Here is a 15,966-nt window from a genome sequence, read left to right on the forward strand (position 1 = left end):
TCCTCAACCCATTTATCACCGGTAACTACCCATGCCCATTTTTGGAAACATTAGTCAACATGAGTGAATCACCTAGACCCATATTTTTACACTGTCTAATGGCTAGCCCTGCCACTGCGCGCAATCTGTGATCCATGTTCTCCTATCTTGAGGATACTGTGCACCACAGTAGATGCCCAAAGCAGTTGGTCTATACATCTCTTCCCCCTATGGGGCACTATGTAGAGTTTGTGCTGCTGCCCACAACTTTCAGCATGTTTTTCGGACATGGGAGAAACCCCACTGAGACACAGGGAGAACATGCAGTCTCCAAACAGGCATTGGTCAGAGGAGGTCAGGATCAAACCTTGAACCTTCTGCATGGGAGCTGAAGACCTTACCCATTAAGCCATCTGGTTTCCATGGGCTATCTGGTCTCTATAGCAGCAGTCTTCATGTCTGATGTAAAACTGTGAGGGGAATTACAGGAAGAATTGTCGGTCACCCTGTGATCCAAAAAAGAACAGACCGCTGTATCCCTAAAACGTATGAACACACAGCAGCAGCAATGATCCTGTTCTTCAGCCATTTGTTGTGGTACCATCACACACCTGTACTTCCCTGGAGAACCGATCTTATTCAGATGTCGGAGTTGCATTGAGTATATGGAGCAAATTGTCACTGGGAAAATATTAAACGGGTGTCTCACATGATGAATACTGGTTCCCTCTGAGGAATGAAAGGAGGAGTTAGTGCTGCGTCATTGCTTTCTAAGAGATGAGGCATGATGTACTAGTCAAGGACTTGATGGAGAAGTGTGTTTCTCAGGCAACGCAGTGTGTGTGAATTTGCAAATATCTTCCAGTATGTATAGTCTGTAAATAACAGTTGATCTGCTGTGGCGACCCCTAACGGGAGCAGCCGAAAGAAGAAGTTTTATAGTCCGTAAACAAGAACAGAGAAACTGTAGTTGTGGCTAAATATGTGTGTGTGTGTGTGTGTGTGTGTGTGTGTGTGTGTGTGTGTGTGTGTGTGTGTGTGTGTGTGTGTGTGTGTGTGTGTGTGTGTATATATATATATATATATATATATATATATATATATATATATATATATATATATAGATAGATATATATATAGATATACATGTGTGTGTGTGTGTGTGTGTGTGTGTGTGTGTGTGTGTGTGTATATACATACGTATATATATACATACGTATAGATATACATACATGCATATATCTGTATCCATATATATATATATATATATATATATATATATATATATATGGCTGTACATCATTTTGTCAATCGCACTTTGTGCGATTTACATTTCTGTGAAAGTGCCATTTCGCACAACGAAAAAAACTAATGCCACAATGTCGAACCTTACAACAGAGAATGCAGTACAGCATTCGCTGTTGTAAGGTTCGACATTGTGCTGCAGATCGCACTATAGTGGGGATCAGGAAATGTACCCTTTCCCTCACTGTGGTGCATTCCAGGAGCTTATATTTAAGTAGCAGGGGGTGTGAGGGGTGCGGGGGGGGGGGGCTTGCCCCCCCTGCAAACACGTTTTTTACTTTGCAAGTCACAGTAATACTGTTCCCGGAAGTGTGAATGTTCAAATTATGTGAAATTCAAACATTCGCCTCTTCGGAGTTCGACTGTGTTCAGCATTATAAATTTTCAGTTTTTGTTTCGTATAAGTAGCAATTCGCCATTTTATTCGGCGAAATAATAGTAAACCTATACATATATATATATATATATATATATATATATATATATATACACTTTTCTCCACTAAAATGTTTTCTACTCAAGAAGCAGGGAAAAATATGTATTGAATAGTTACAGCCCAGTACCCTTATTATAGTAACAAACAAAAAAAGGTGTAGGTTGGAGCAAAGTTAGTTCTATCATCTGCTGTAAATAAGAGAAACAAAAGTAGTGAATCTCAAGAACAGAAAAGTCATACTGATTCTCTGGGCAAAATGCAGATATCAATAAAAGGTTTGTGAGTTGGACTATTTTGACTTTCTTCTGTATTTTGCAGGATTGCTTGAAGAGGAAAGACGGACAAATAGGCAGCAAGTTGAGGAATCTACTAAGCAAATTCATCATCTTCAGGGTATGTGACTTTATTTTCCTTCTGTTCAAAGAGTTGGGCTGTGCCATTAGGATGCTTGAGTAGAAAATCCATGGTAGGATATGTCTTTGTTGCTAATTTGCTTGCATCAGCAGTGTGTTTGTGAAAAAGATGATGCTTATTAACTTCCATTCTGCTGATAAACTTATGTTAAAACTTAGTCTTGAGCCACCTTACAAGACGGTTGTTACAAACGTTTTGTTTTTAATGAGAAAGTGGGAATAGATTCCAGTACAAATGGAGGCTAGAATTTTGTTCTGACTCAGTCTGTTATAACTTCAAGAAGTCAGCGGCTTTGAGTACCACTGAATTTAAATGTTTTATTTTTTATATTATGCTACTTAAACTGTGGCTTAGTTGTTGTAAGATGTACATCTGTAAGTAAGCAAGAGTAAAATTCCGAAGTTGTAAATAGCATGCTAAGTAGTGTTCTTTTTTTAAACAACCGTAACTTATGATCATGATACTATAAACCCAGTCTGCTGCTCGTGGTTTCTGTGCCAATGTAGCATTGTTGTGATAATATGCTGCTTATTCTGAGAGGTGACACTGCTTTCTGTGGTTTGTTACTTCAGCATTTGGCTGCATCTCTGCTATGCGAGTCTGTTAGTAAACAAAGGTAAAGGGAGTGGTTTGATTCTGATATTTTAGGTCTTTCTCTGAGGAATTCTTAACACAATTATTTGCAGAACCCTATGGCGCACAAAGCTCTTCATAGCAGTTCCTATTGTTGGAAGAACACTCACAGTAGAAAAGGGTTGACCAGTCCTCTCCAAATTCTTTCACGTCACTTTTTGTCTAAAATGTGGTACATGGTAACATTACTCAATTCAGATGCTTTTATAAATACATTTTTACACTGGTGTCATGGTTTCAGCCATGAATTGGAAGGATCAATTGTTTAATTAAAATATCTTCAGGAATATTTTCTGGTAAAAATTTTCATTGTAGTGTTATCTTGAGAGCCTTTGTTCTGCGAATGTTTTGGTGCAGACAGGGCAGATGCTTGGTCTGTTCTGGTTGGGAATCAGACCTTAGACTTGACTTGTATTTTTCTTAGCATAAGCGTGTTAATGATTCGTTGTTTTCAGGTGTGTGTCCAGGGCTACCTTTCAGGATGGAGGAGAAGGAATACAGCCATTCAGGATATTCCTTGTGCTCTTCTTGGTAAAAGAGCAGTATACGAAAAAAAGAGAGAGACTTCAGTTGGCGCACTACCCTGATTGCTGCCATTGTGAGCTTAAAGATAAAAAGTTAGCTGGAGTTGGTTAATGAGCTGTACTTGAGTTTGTAGAAAATATATTTTTACGTAGCAAGTGAATGTTATGATTGGCAATTAAGCTGAAAAAGAGACAGCAGAAAACAGGTTCCACCATGTCAGCTTCGTAGCAGACACTGCTAATATGGAGGAGAAAATGGAGTGACAGTTGCAACGAAAGCAATACTAGGCTTTGGGCTGTACTTCAGAAGGTGACAAAACTAGTGATTCTCTGGAGAAAATGCAGATATCAATAAGGTGCTGTCAGAGCAAGCATGCTCTATAGTGGATCTCTGGAAGGAGGACTGACAGAACTGGAATCTAAATACAAAGAATTATCTGAAAAGTGACTGATACGGATGATATGGCTAGGACGACAAATGTCTGTATTTTTGGTGTCAAAGTCTTCTGTGTGTATAACAACGTATGGTTAATTTAAAACGGTGCTGAATTGAATTGAGTTAGAGTTAAAAACAAAATATATATATATATATATATATATATATATATATATATATATATGCACACACACACACACACACACATATATATATATATATATATATATATATATATATATACACACACACACACACACACATATATATATATATTTATATATATATATATATATATATATATATATATACACACACACACACACACATATATATATATATATATATATATATATATATATATATATATACACACACACACACACACACACATACATATATATATATATATATATATATATATATATATACACACACACACACACACACACACACACACACACACACACACACACACACATATAAGCTTGCTGTATGATTTGAGAAATGATCATGGGACCAGATAGAGCAATATTCATGACCTGCATTGCTGATTAAGCTGTTGTTTTAAATTAAAAACAGTTCAAAGATTTTCTGAGAACTGTCCTGTTTGGGTACAAAAAAGGCTAGAGCCTTTTCCTTGAAAGTCATTGGAAGTGTAATAGATGGAGAGTGCACTATTGCGTTTTATTAATTCAAAAAGTGTGATTGAAGCTACTTTGTTCATTATATTGATCATTGCTACACTAGCCTTAGTTATATGGATTATAGCCTTCTGAGGATGTAACAGCCATTCAGCTTCCAAAACTTCAGGGCACCTTCATGCTCCCAAAATGTTAGACAGCTCGAGCTGAACTGACTAAAAGACAAGTTTGGGCTCAAAGCCGTTTAGAACTTTACTGCTGCTGAAGAATACGCTACTCGGAGGCTTTTGAGGTTCAATGGTTAGCTTGTTCTATTCCTTCCCTGGACAGTTAAGTTCTCTTTGGGGGGAAAAACTTCCATTTTCTTATTTTTGTTGCTGTTTTATCACTTCACTGTCCAGGAAAGGTATTTTAAAGCTACGGGGCTGTAACATACTTTTAAACAGAGCACTTATTTTCCTGTCTGTTTAAAAGTGGCGTAAAGTAACTGAAAACATTCTGCAGTGGGGAAATTGTTTATTTTACTTTTGTGAGGCTGGCATAGTCTTTTAAAGTGTCTTCCGTTTTTTTTTTCCGTCAAAAAAGTAACTTTTGTAGACTAGTAGTGTTGGCCGACATTTGCTGCATGTCTTCACTGGGAAAGAGGAACCATTTTTGGCTTGACTATGGGAAATACTGCTGGTCCTGTGGTCAGTCCTTCTAGCAACAACAAGAAAAATTAAGCAAACAGCCTTTGCTACCACAGCAGGTTACCATTTTGCCCAGGGGGGGGGTGGTACTGCTGTGGCCATTTGTTTTACCTCAAACCATTCATCTTTTACCCTGAGTCCCCCTGGTGTAGCACCTACAGCCACTGTGGACAAGGGCTAGCCGTGTTCTCTGTGGCTGTTGAGGTCCCTTCAGTAATCAGGTGAGATTTACTGTCGTCAGTTCTGGGAGACTGCTGTACCCAAATTCTGTTGGCTCCATTTTTCCTGTCAAAAAGAAACAGAAAAACAAGCATGTATGTACTTCCCAGTTTTCTTTGGATAGGAGTAGTTTAGTGGGCCTGTCTCAGGGTTTAATTCGGGCTGTTGATCATCCCTGTAGTTTTTGGTAAAATAAAGGAGGATACCATACCTCTTTTGTGAAGAGAATCAAGATTCTGAATCTGAACAAGAAGATGCAGGGAAGATGGGGTACTGTTTTGTCATAGATTCCTGATTCAGACTTCGAGAAGAACTCCATTGCTGATTTTCCCCATGGAGATTTCTCTTTCTCTGAGACTAATGTGCCAGTGTTTTTAGTAGGAAGACACAGAGGTTTCTCAGTCCCTCAAAAAATACTATGAGTTGTCACAGCAGGATTTTCCAGATCCTACACCTGTTCCTCCAGTTGTGACTGCTTTTAGAGGATGTGAATATTACTGTGTGCAGTTTTCCTGATAGCCAGCTGGCCCTAAAAAGGCAGATAGAATGTATAAAATTCCTTAGCCTTTTAAATTTGTGTACAGTATTCCCAAACCTGACCCAGCACCTATTGTTTCAGTTGATCCCACTGCTGCTAAGCACACCTAGTCAGTTCAAGTCCTGTCTTCCAGGCAAGAATGGGAAGATTGTTGACAGGTAGAGGAAAAAAGTATGTACTACAACTTTGATTTTCAGAATTTTGAATCGTCAGGTTCTTATTTATTTTATTTTGCATTTGTTAACTGGGTAGAGTTTGCTCTAATTAATTGTGAAGGCATGAGAGGTGTTTTATCTGCAGTTTCATCTTGTGAGGAAAAATCTGCTTAAATAACTTACTTTATTCTTTTGCACAGTCACTACTCATTGTTTGCAGTGTGTATGTGACACTGTCGACAACTCTTCCAGTGCTATGTCCACTAGTAGTGCTTTTGAGGAAGTTTGTATGGCATCATTCTTGGAACCCCCTCATGATGATAAAATTGATATTTTAAATTCATCCACTGATAGAGATTTAGTGTTGGTCCCTCTGCTGCAGAGGTGATCAGACACTGTGATGAAAGGGGCAAACTGATCTAAGGAATCTCGTAAGGTTTTTCAGCCTCCCTTTTCCAAATTTTCCAAGGGATTTTCTTTCTCCCCATCCAGTTTTGACAAAATGCAGAATAGACTGTCTCGTCAAAATATGGGTAAGCAGATGTTTTAAGAAGAAATGATGGGGGGAGACTGAAGTGAACCTCCCAAAGCTCTAAGGGTAGTTCAAGTCCAAGTATTCAGGAGTACTTATGACCCCCACCCATCCTAGCCCCTTTTTTCTTTCAAAAAGTTCATCTCCATTTTTCTGTTTGGAAAAGATAGTTTTAGATAAATAGGTTCTGAAAATCATTCATCAGGATTACAGATGGCAATGGGAGGAAATTCCTTCTTTCCAGGGTGTCATTCCTAATCCTGCAGATCAGACTGTTTTGTTTCCAATGGGTTTTTATCACATATTGCCCCAAGGAGTGATAGAACCAGTTCCTCCTTCCCATTTTATTCAAGGATGTTCCTAGAAAGAAAATACTTGGAGACCAGTTCTGTATCCTTCATTCCTAAAGCTGTTGTAATAATGCCTAAGTTCAGAATGATGTCACTTCACAACCTCTTACCTCTACTGCTTCTTTCAAGTTTCCTAGTAACATTAGACTTAAAAGCTGCACATCATCACATTAGTATTCATCCAGACTTCAGATTTTCTAAAGATTTTGTGTGTCTGGATCACATTATCAGTTCTCTGATTTACCCTTTGGACTATCCACTGTTTCAAGAGTGTTCAGAAAGTGTCTATCTCCAGATGTTCTTCGTGTTTCACTGTTGCAGTCATCACTTTTAGGTTATCAGACACCATTATATCAGTATATCTTGCCCTAACTGTCAGGAGGCCCAAGTGGGAGCTAGGTTCTGGTGGAAGACCCCCACCAGTACAAAGTAAATACCAAAATGTCCCTTGTAAGGAGAGAGAAGAAAGAAGAAAGAAAGACACTTCACTGTCCAGGAAAGGTATTTTAAAGCTACGGGGCTGTAACATACTTTTAAACAGAGCACTTATTTTCCTGTCTGTTTAAAAGTGGCGTAAAGTAACTGAAAACATTCTGCAGTGGGGAAATTGTTTATTTTACTTTTGTGAGGCTGGCATAGTCTTTTAAAGTGTCTTCCGTTTTTTTTTTCCGTCAAAAAAGTAACTTTTGTAGACTAGTAGTGTTGGCCGACATTTGCTGCATGTCTTCACTGGGAAAGAGGAACCATTTTTGGCTTGACTATGGGAAATACTGCTGGTCCTGTGGTCAGTCCTTCTAGCAACAACAAGAAAAAAATTAAGCAAACAGCCTTTGCTACCACAGCAGGTTACCATTTTGCCCAGGGGGGGGTGGTACTGCTGTGGCCATTTGTTTTACCTCAAACCATTCATCTTTTACCCTGAATCCCCCTGGTGTAGCACCTACAGCCACTGTGGACAAGGGCTAGCCGTGTTCTCTGTGGCTGTTGAGGTCCCTTCAGTAATCAGGTGAGATTTACTGTCGTCAGTTCTGGGAGACTGCTGTACCCAAATTCTGTTGGCTCCATTTTTCCTGTCAAAAAGAAACAGAAAAACAAGCATGTATGTACTTCCCAGTTTTCTTTGGATAGGAGTAGTTTAGTGGGCCTGTCTCAGGGTTTAATTCGGGCTGTTGATCATCCCTGTAGTTTTTGGTAAAATAAAGGAGGATACCATACCTCTTTTGTGAAGAGAATCAAGATTCTGAATCTGAACAAGAAGATGCAGGGAAGATGGGGTACTGTTTTGTCATAGATTCCTGATTCAGACTTCGAGAAGAACTCCATTGCTGATTTTCCCCATGGGGATTTCTCTTTCTCTGAGACTAATGTGCCAGTGTTTTTAGTAGGAAGACACAAAGGTTTCTCAGTCCCTCAAAAAATACTATGAGTTGTTACAGCAGGATTTTCCAGATCCTACACCTGTTCCTCCAGTTGTGACTGCTTTTAGAGGATGTGAATATTACTGTGTGCAGTTTTCCTGATAGCCAGCTGGCCCTAAAAAGGCAGATAGAATGTATAAAATTCCTTAGCCTTTTAAATTTGTGTACAGTATTCCCAAACCTGACCCAGCACCTATTGTTTCAGTTGATCCCACTGCTGCTAAGCACACCTAGTCAGTTCAAGTTCTGTCTTCCAGGCAAGAATGGGAAGATTGTTGACAGGTAGAGGAAAAAAGTATGTACTACAACTTTGATTTTCAGAATTTTGAATCGTCAGGTTCTTATTTATTTTATTTTGCATTTGTTAACTGGGTAGAGTTTGCTCTAATTAATTGTGAAGGCATGAGAGGTGTTTTATCTGCAGTTTCATCTTGTGAGGAAAAATCTGCTTAAATAACTTACTTTATTCTTTTGCACAGTCACTACTCATTGTTTGCAGTGTGTATGTGACACTGTCGACAACTCTTCCAGTGCTATGTCCACTAGTAGTGCTTTTGAGGAAGTTTGTATGACATCATTCTTGGAACCCCCTCATGATGATAAAATTGATATTTTAAATTCATCCACTGATAGAGATTTAGTGTTGGTCCCTCTGCTGCAGAGGTGATCAGACACTGTGATGAAAGGGGCAAACTGATCTAAGGAATCTCGTAAGGTTTTTCAGCCTCCCTTTTCCAAATTTTCCAAGGGATTTTCTTTCTCCCCATCCAGTTTTGACAAAATGCAGAATAGACTGTCTCGTCAAAATATGGGTAAGCAGATGTTTAAGAAGAAATGATGGGGGGAGACTGAAGTGAACCTCCCAAAGCTCTAAGGGTAGTTCAAGTCCAAGTATTCAGGAGTACTTATGACCCCCACCCATCCTAGCCCCTTTTTTCTTTCAAAAAGTTCATCTCCATTTTTCTGTTTGGAAAAGATAGTTTTAGACAAATAGGTTCTGAAAATCATTCATCAGGATTACAGATGGCAATGGGAGGAAATTCCTTCTTTCCAGGGTGTCATTCCTAATCCTGCAGATCAGACTGTTTTGTTTCCAATGGGTTTTTATCACATATTGCCCCAAGGAGTGATAGAACCAGTTCCTCCTTCCCATTTTATTCAAGGATGTTCCTAGAAAGAAAATACTTGGAGACCAGTTCTGTATCCTTCATTCCTAAAGCTGTTGTAATAATGCCTAAGTTCAGAATGATGTCACTTCACAACCTCTTACCTCTACTGCTTCTTTCAAGTTTCCTAGTAACATTAGACTTAAAAGCTGCACATCATCACATTAGTATTCATCCAGACTTCAGATTTTCTAAAGATTTTGTCTGGATCACATTATCAGTTCTCTGATTTACCCTTTGGACTATCCACTGTTTCAGGAGTGTTCAGAAAGTGTCTATCTCCAGATGTTCTTCGTGTTTCACTGTTGCATTCATCACTTTTAGGTTATCAGACACCATTATATCAGTATATCTTGCCCTAACTGTCAGGAGGCCCAAGTGGGAGCTAGGTTCTGGTGGAAGACCCCCACCAGTACAAAGTAAATACCAAAATGTCCCTTGTAAGGAGAGAGAAGAAAGAAGAGGGGGATGGAGGGAAACCAGGACTGCAACAGTGAATACACGCGAACATCTACATTTATGGCAAGTGTACACAACTGTACTATGTTCTTCGTGTTTCACTGTTGCAGTCATCACTTTTGGGTTGATTCCCAAAGCTGAGGAAAAGGGTGGAGGCAGTCAAGGTGACTATAGGCTGGCTAGGATGCCCTGCAAGACTGCAGTGGCAAAGCCTGCCCTGGATCTGGAGAAGATAGGTGGTAATGTTTGGTGAATGTGCGAACAGTTGTCCAGGTGGCAGCCTCCAGGATGTCCCTGGTGGGGACTCCTCTGAGGAAAGCTGCAGAGGTGGAGGTTGCTCTGGTGGAGTGAGTCCTGGCCCCCTTAGGGGGAGGCTTTCCGTGTTGCTAGTAACAGAAATGGATGCAGCGTGCTATCCATTTGGAAATTGTTGATGGCTTTGCCCTCTGCCCTTGCAACAAAGCTAACCAGCAATTGATCAGACTTTCTGAATGATTTAGTCCTGGCTAGATGGAATCTGAGCTGCCTATGCACATCTAGAGAGTGCAGGATCCTTTCCCCTTGTTCTGTGGGTTAGGGAAAAAGGTGGCAAATGAATGGATTTGAAAAAGCCCTGCATTTAAGTCAGGGTGAAAACTGTTGTGAGAATTTTATAATAAATTATTGATTTAGCTGATGTTCTTCTTCTCACATTGCTGCAGTAATAACCTGTGGGTAGTCCGCTGTCCTCGGTCGGCCCGAATACCAAAGTGTTAGGCTGGCGTCGGTCATGGTCGCTCAGATCTGACGTCAGTACGCCGTGGTACTAAAGCGCATGACCGACGTCATATCCTCAGTCTTTCTTGCCGCATGGTCCGAAGCAGAAGCAGCGTTTGCGAGTGCCGTTCGGCATCCTGAAATTTTCGTATTCTGAGTTTCAGACCGAAACCAAGTTGGGCTAAGTTACCCCGTTGGGGAATATTTTTCTCTTTTCTTGCCTCAGTTAAATCCGGATGTCAGAAAAAGTGAATAATTGTATTTCTGTGGGAAACAGATACCTCATAGGGATTACCACTCTCTCTGCATTCCTTGCTTGGGGCCTGAGCACGACGTAGTCGGGTGTCGCTTTTGTGCTAAATTTAATAAGCGCACCATTAAACGTAGGTTAGATTGTGCTAGGCTTGTCTTCGGTAAGCGGTGTAATTACAATATGCCGTCGGATCCTCCGACGCCCGCTACCGCTAAGAAGCGTAAGGAGAAATCGTTAAAATCCAAGCAGGATGAGTCGTCCGTTCCGGACGCCGGTTCTTTACAAACCACGGTGGTATCTGTGGATCCAGCCGAGGTTTCAGTTGAGTCTCAGGGGGAACCTTTAATTTTGCAAGATGTGGCCTCTCAGGAGCCGGGTCAGGCTGAGGGGGCCTCTCAGGTTGCTGTAATCCCTTCTTTACATAAGGTGGTTAGGCCTTCTCCCTCTGTCTCTAAGGCACCTTCCAAGGCCAGGCCTGGTTTGTCTTCCTCTGGCGTCAGTCCTAGTTCTGCAAGTTCTGTACCTAAAAAACACATGCTTAAAATGGCAGAAGATTTGATTTCCTTGATCAGAGGTTCTATGCCCCCTCCAGATAAGAGGCCCAGGGTGGAGCCAGAGGTGGAAGGATTGGAACATTCTTCAGATTACTCAGAGTCTTCGGCTGAAGACATTCAGGATTTTCCTCCTTATTCTGATTCAGACGCAGAGGATTCTAGTCCTTCTGCTTCCCCTCCAGAGGATTTTTCTTTTTCAGAAACCCTGCATTCTATGGGGGAACATTTTAAATGGGAAGGTCAGGATTTCTCAGATTCCCGAAAGAGGCTTAGGGAATTCTTATTTTTACCACAACATAGGCCCTTGGCTATTCCTCCTGTTTTGGATGTGGTTCAGGATGTTTTCTCTGAGGCTTCCCTTGATCCAGACTCTTTGCCTCCTGCCCCGGTTAAGCCAGACAGGTATTACAGAGTGCCAGAGGCTCATAAATATTTGTATAAGAGCCCTAGGGCTGACCCAGAAACTATTAGTCAGGGACCTAAGGGTGTCAGGGCTTCTGTTGTAAAGAATCCAGTTCCTATGGATAAAGACTCTAGAGCTTTGGATAGGTGGGGTAAAAAAGTGTATACCTCTTCCACTCTTGCAATGAGGGCTTTGAATTGCCAGTTTCATATGCTGAAGTACCAGAATTTTTTCCTTAGTCAGTTGAAATCTAAGGTAGATGCTTTAGCAGAGGGCATAGAGTGTAAAGAATTACAGGATTTGGTTCATGCCTCTGATCAGGTGGGTAAGCATTCTTTGCAGTGTGGTTTTGATGCTTTACAGGCCTCTCCCAGGGTGGCTGCCACTGGATCAGTTATTCGTAGGCACGCCTGGCTTAAGGATCAGAACTTGTCAGAGCATGTTAAAGCTCGAATTTTGGATGCTCCCCTTCAGTCTGAAGTCTTGTTTGGTTCTCCTGTGGAGTCAGTCTTGAAGAAAATGGAAGACAAAGCTAAGTCTATGCAGACTGTTAAGGATTTTTTGCAGGTGCAGCCCCCTAAGTTTAGCAGAAATTGGCCTACTAAGGGATGGGCTTACCCTTCTTCTGATTTACAGTCTAGGGGTAGATCTAGACGTAGTAGGGGCAGAGCTCATGCTCAGGGTTCTTTTAGGCCTAGGACGTGGAGTTCCCCTGCACAGTCTACAGGTGAGGGCAGGGGCCAGTCCTTTCGTAAACAGACCCAATGACCTGCATCTTCAGCTGCCCGATCCTTCCTGTCTGGTAGCTCCTCTGGGAGGAAAGTTAGCACTTTTCAGGCAAAATTGGCTTGTAGTCACCCAGGACATATGGGTGCTGGACATTATAAACCGAGGCTACAAGTTTTATTTCCACACGTTGCCCCCTTTCAAAGGCATGCCAGACGTTCCTCCTCAGCAAAAGGTGGAGGCTCACAAACAGATATCTTTACTTCTACAAATGGGGGCTATCCAGCAGGTCCCTCCGTCAGAAGTGGGCCTAGGATTTTATTCTCGCCTGTTTCTTGTACCAAAGAAAGGAAACACTTGGAGGCCATTTCTGGATTTGTCTATTCTCAACACATACCTGGACATTCCAAAATTCAAAATGTTGACTTTGCAACAACTTCTGCCTCTGCTAGGCAAAGATCACTGGATGGTAACTCTGGATCTCAAGGAGGCTTATCTTCATATTCCTATCAGGCCCAGCTGCAGGAAATTCCTGCGTTTCCGGGCTGGGACTTTACATTATCAGTTCTCTGCATTGCCCTTTGGCTTATCTACTGCTCCCAGGGTGTTCACAAAAGTTCTGGCTCCGGTGATAGCCTTCTTAAGGTTAAGAGGAATACAAATTTATCCTTATTTGGACGATTGCCTGATTCTTGCTCAAGACAAAGACGAGCTACTTCACCATCTTCAGTATGTTATGGCAGTGTTAAGGTGCCTAGGATATTCTGTGAACGAAATAAAGTCCAGTGTGTAGTACCCTCTCAGGACATGTGCTTTCTGGGTGTGAGACTGAATACAGCCTCTCAGATGGCGTTTTTGACCCCGGACAAGCAAAGAAATCTAACCCTTTACTTTCAACAATTGTCTCTCCTGTCCAAGCTGACTGCAAGGACAGTCCTTCAAGCCTTGGGGTTCATGGCATCTTGTATTCTGGTGCTTCCCAATGCCAAACTGCATATGAGGAAGCTACAATGGTATCTCAAAAGTGTATGGACTCAACACTGCCACGATTTGGACACTGTCATTCAAATAATACCTTGCATTCAAAAGGAATTTTTGTGGTGGGCTCAGGAATGTCACCTAAACAAGGGACTCTCTGTGACCCGACCAGAGGCGAGTCAGATCTTAACGACAGATGCCTCAGACCAGGCTTGGGGAGCACACCTCAATGGAAAATGGGTTCAAGACACGTGGCCTGCCAGACTTCAACATTTACATATCAACATGAAGGAGATGTTAGCACTCCAGTTTGCATTGATGGCTTTCAAGGATCTACTTCAACCAGGACATGTTGATTCAAACAGACAACACAACTGTCATGTGGTACATCAACAAGCAAGGTGGAACCCATTCGTACCCTCTTTGCAGGCAAGCTATGATTTTGTGGGAGACTGCTCTCAGTTTGCACCTCACTCTTCAGGCAAGGTTTCTGCCAGGAGCACAGAACTCCTTAGCGGATGTTTTGAGCAGACAGATGGTGGATCCCCACGAGTGGAAATTGGATCCTCATGTATTTCGACAGTTGACAGTGCTTTGGGGGACTCCAGACATAGATCTGTTCGCTTCTCCACTAAATTTCCAGCTGCCAAAGTTTTGCACAAGGCTGTTTCATCCAAAAGCTTGGAAAGTGGATGCTCTATCATTCAGTTGGGACAATCTTCACGTCTATGCTTTTCCTCCTCTGCTTCTCCTTCCCAAGGTGCTCTTGAAGGTCAGACAGGACAAGCCCTCCATGATTCTAATAGCTCCAGAATGGCCACGTCAGCACTGGTACCCTCTGCTGAGGAGTTTAGTACGGGAGCCTCCTTGGCCTTTACCATCAATTCCACACCTTTTGTCCCAGGCAGGCAATCATTTCCTCAATGTCAGGATACAGTCCCTGCATCTGACAGCCTGGCGTATTCTGTTCTAGACCCTGGAGGGTCACAGCTTCCTCAACAAGTTTTGAATGTTATTTTGGAGGCCAGACGGCCTAGTACAAGGAAAGTTTATGCTGATAAATGGAGGAGATTTTTTCTTTGGAGCAAAGCAAATAGCTTTGATGTTTCAGTTCCTAATTTGAGTGTTTCACTTCAGTATCTTGCAGAATTACTAGACAAGGGTTTGTCTTTCTCCTCTGTAAAAGTTCATGCTACAGCCATTTCTGCTCACTATGACTGTGACCCACCATTATTCTCTCATCCTTTGTTTAAGCAATTTCTTAGAGGGGCAAAGAACATAAGACCCCCACGTAGAGCTCCTACTCCTTCCTGGGATCTCAATTTTGTGTTGGAAAAACTCACTCTACCTCCTTTTGAACCTGCAGCTACATCTGAGTTGAAGTTTTTATCTTGGAAGACTGCTTTTTTGTTGGCCATTACGTCTGCTAGAAGGGTATCTGAATTACAGGCTCTAATGGCAGTTGAACCCTTCCTGATTTTTCATAAGGATAGGGTATCCCTGCGTACTAACCCTACTTTTATGCCTAAAGTTGTTTCAGATGTGGCCTTGAACCAATCTATTCATTTGCCTACATTTTATGCTGATCCCCAAAATAAAGGGGAGAAAATTTTGCATTCTTTGGATATTCACAGGCAGTTGCGTTATTATTTGAGCAGAACTAAAGGGTTCAGACAGTCTCAGCAGTTGTTTGTTTCTTTTGCTTTGGGCTCTCAGGGGAAACCTGTTTCTAAACAAACTATTTCTAAGTGGATTGGTCTTTGTATTGCTTTTTGTTATTCTCATCATGGTAAGGAGATTCCGGCTGGAATCAGACCTCATTCCACTAGGGCTACTGCCACTTCTACTGCTTTTTTTAAGGGGTGTAGCTACTAAAGATATTTTGGAGGCAGCTACTTGGAGTTCAGTGCACACTTTTTCAAAACATTACCATCTCCCTCTTTATTCCAAATCTAGGGCTGGGTTTGCCACTGCAGTTTTACAGGGCATGTTAGCAGCTCCCAATGCTTTATGATTTTGCCAACCTCCCTTTACCTTTGCTTTGGGATTCTACCCACAGGTTATGACTGCAGCAATGTGAGATGAAGAACATAGTACAGTTTTGTACCTACCATAAATGTAGATGTTCGAAGATCCACATTGCTGCAGTCCAATTTACCCTCCCTCCTTCTCCACTGTAGTTTGGGGTGGTTGTGTGGTTTGGGTTGTAAATATTGTTTGTACATGGGTGGTTGGATGTTTTTCTGTTTTTTGGCTATGGCCTTTCTTTTTAGGGCCTTCTGACATCTGGGGCAAGAAAGACTGAGGATATGACGTCGGTCATGCGCTTTAGTACCACGGCGTACTGACGTCAGATCTGAGCGACCATGACCGACGCCAGCCTAACACTTTGGTATTCG

General features: G+C 41.6%; 1 protein-coding gene across 10 annotated transcripts in view; it reads left to right on the top strand.

Moving 5' to 3' along the window:
* The window catches only part of LOC122807767 (sarcolemma associated protein), a 2,306,558-nt gene that overhangs the window by 1,762,145 nt on the left and 528,447 nt on the right, over positions 1-15,966 (top strand). For all 10 annotated transcript variants that reach the window (XM_044078786.1, XM_044078776.1, XM_044078778.1 and 7 more), the window contains one exon: positions 2,039-2,113. In XM_044078786.1, the coding sequence (XP_043934721.1) occupies positions 2,039-2,113 (75 nt within the window). The remainder of the gene's footprint in view (positions 1-2,038; positions 2,114-15,966) is intronic.

This window comes from Protopterus annectens, chromosome 7.part1 (genome assembly GCF_019279795.1).
Source record: "Protopterus annectens isolate FY-2018-M chromosome 7.part1, PAN1.0, whole genome shotgun sequence".
NCBI classification, from domain to species: domain Eukaryota; kingdom Metazoa; phylum Chordata; order Ceratodontiformes; family Protopteridae; genus Protopterus; species Protopterus annectens.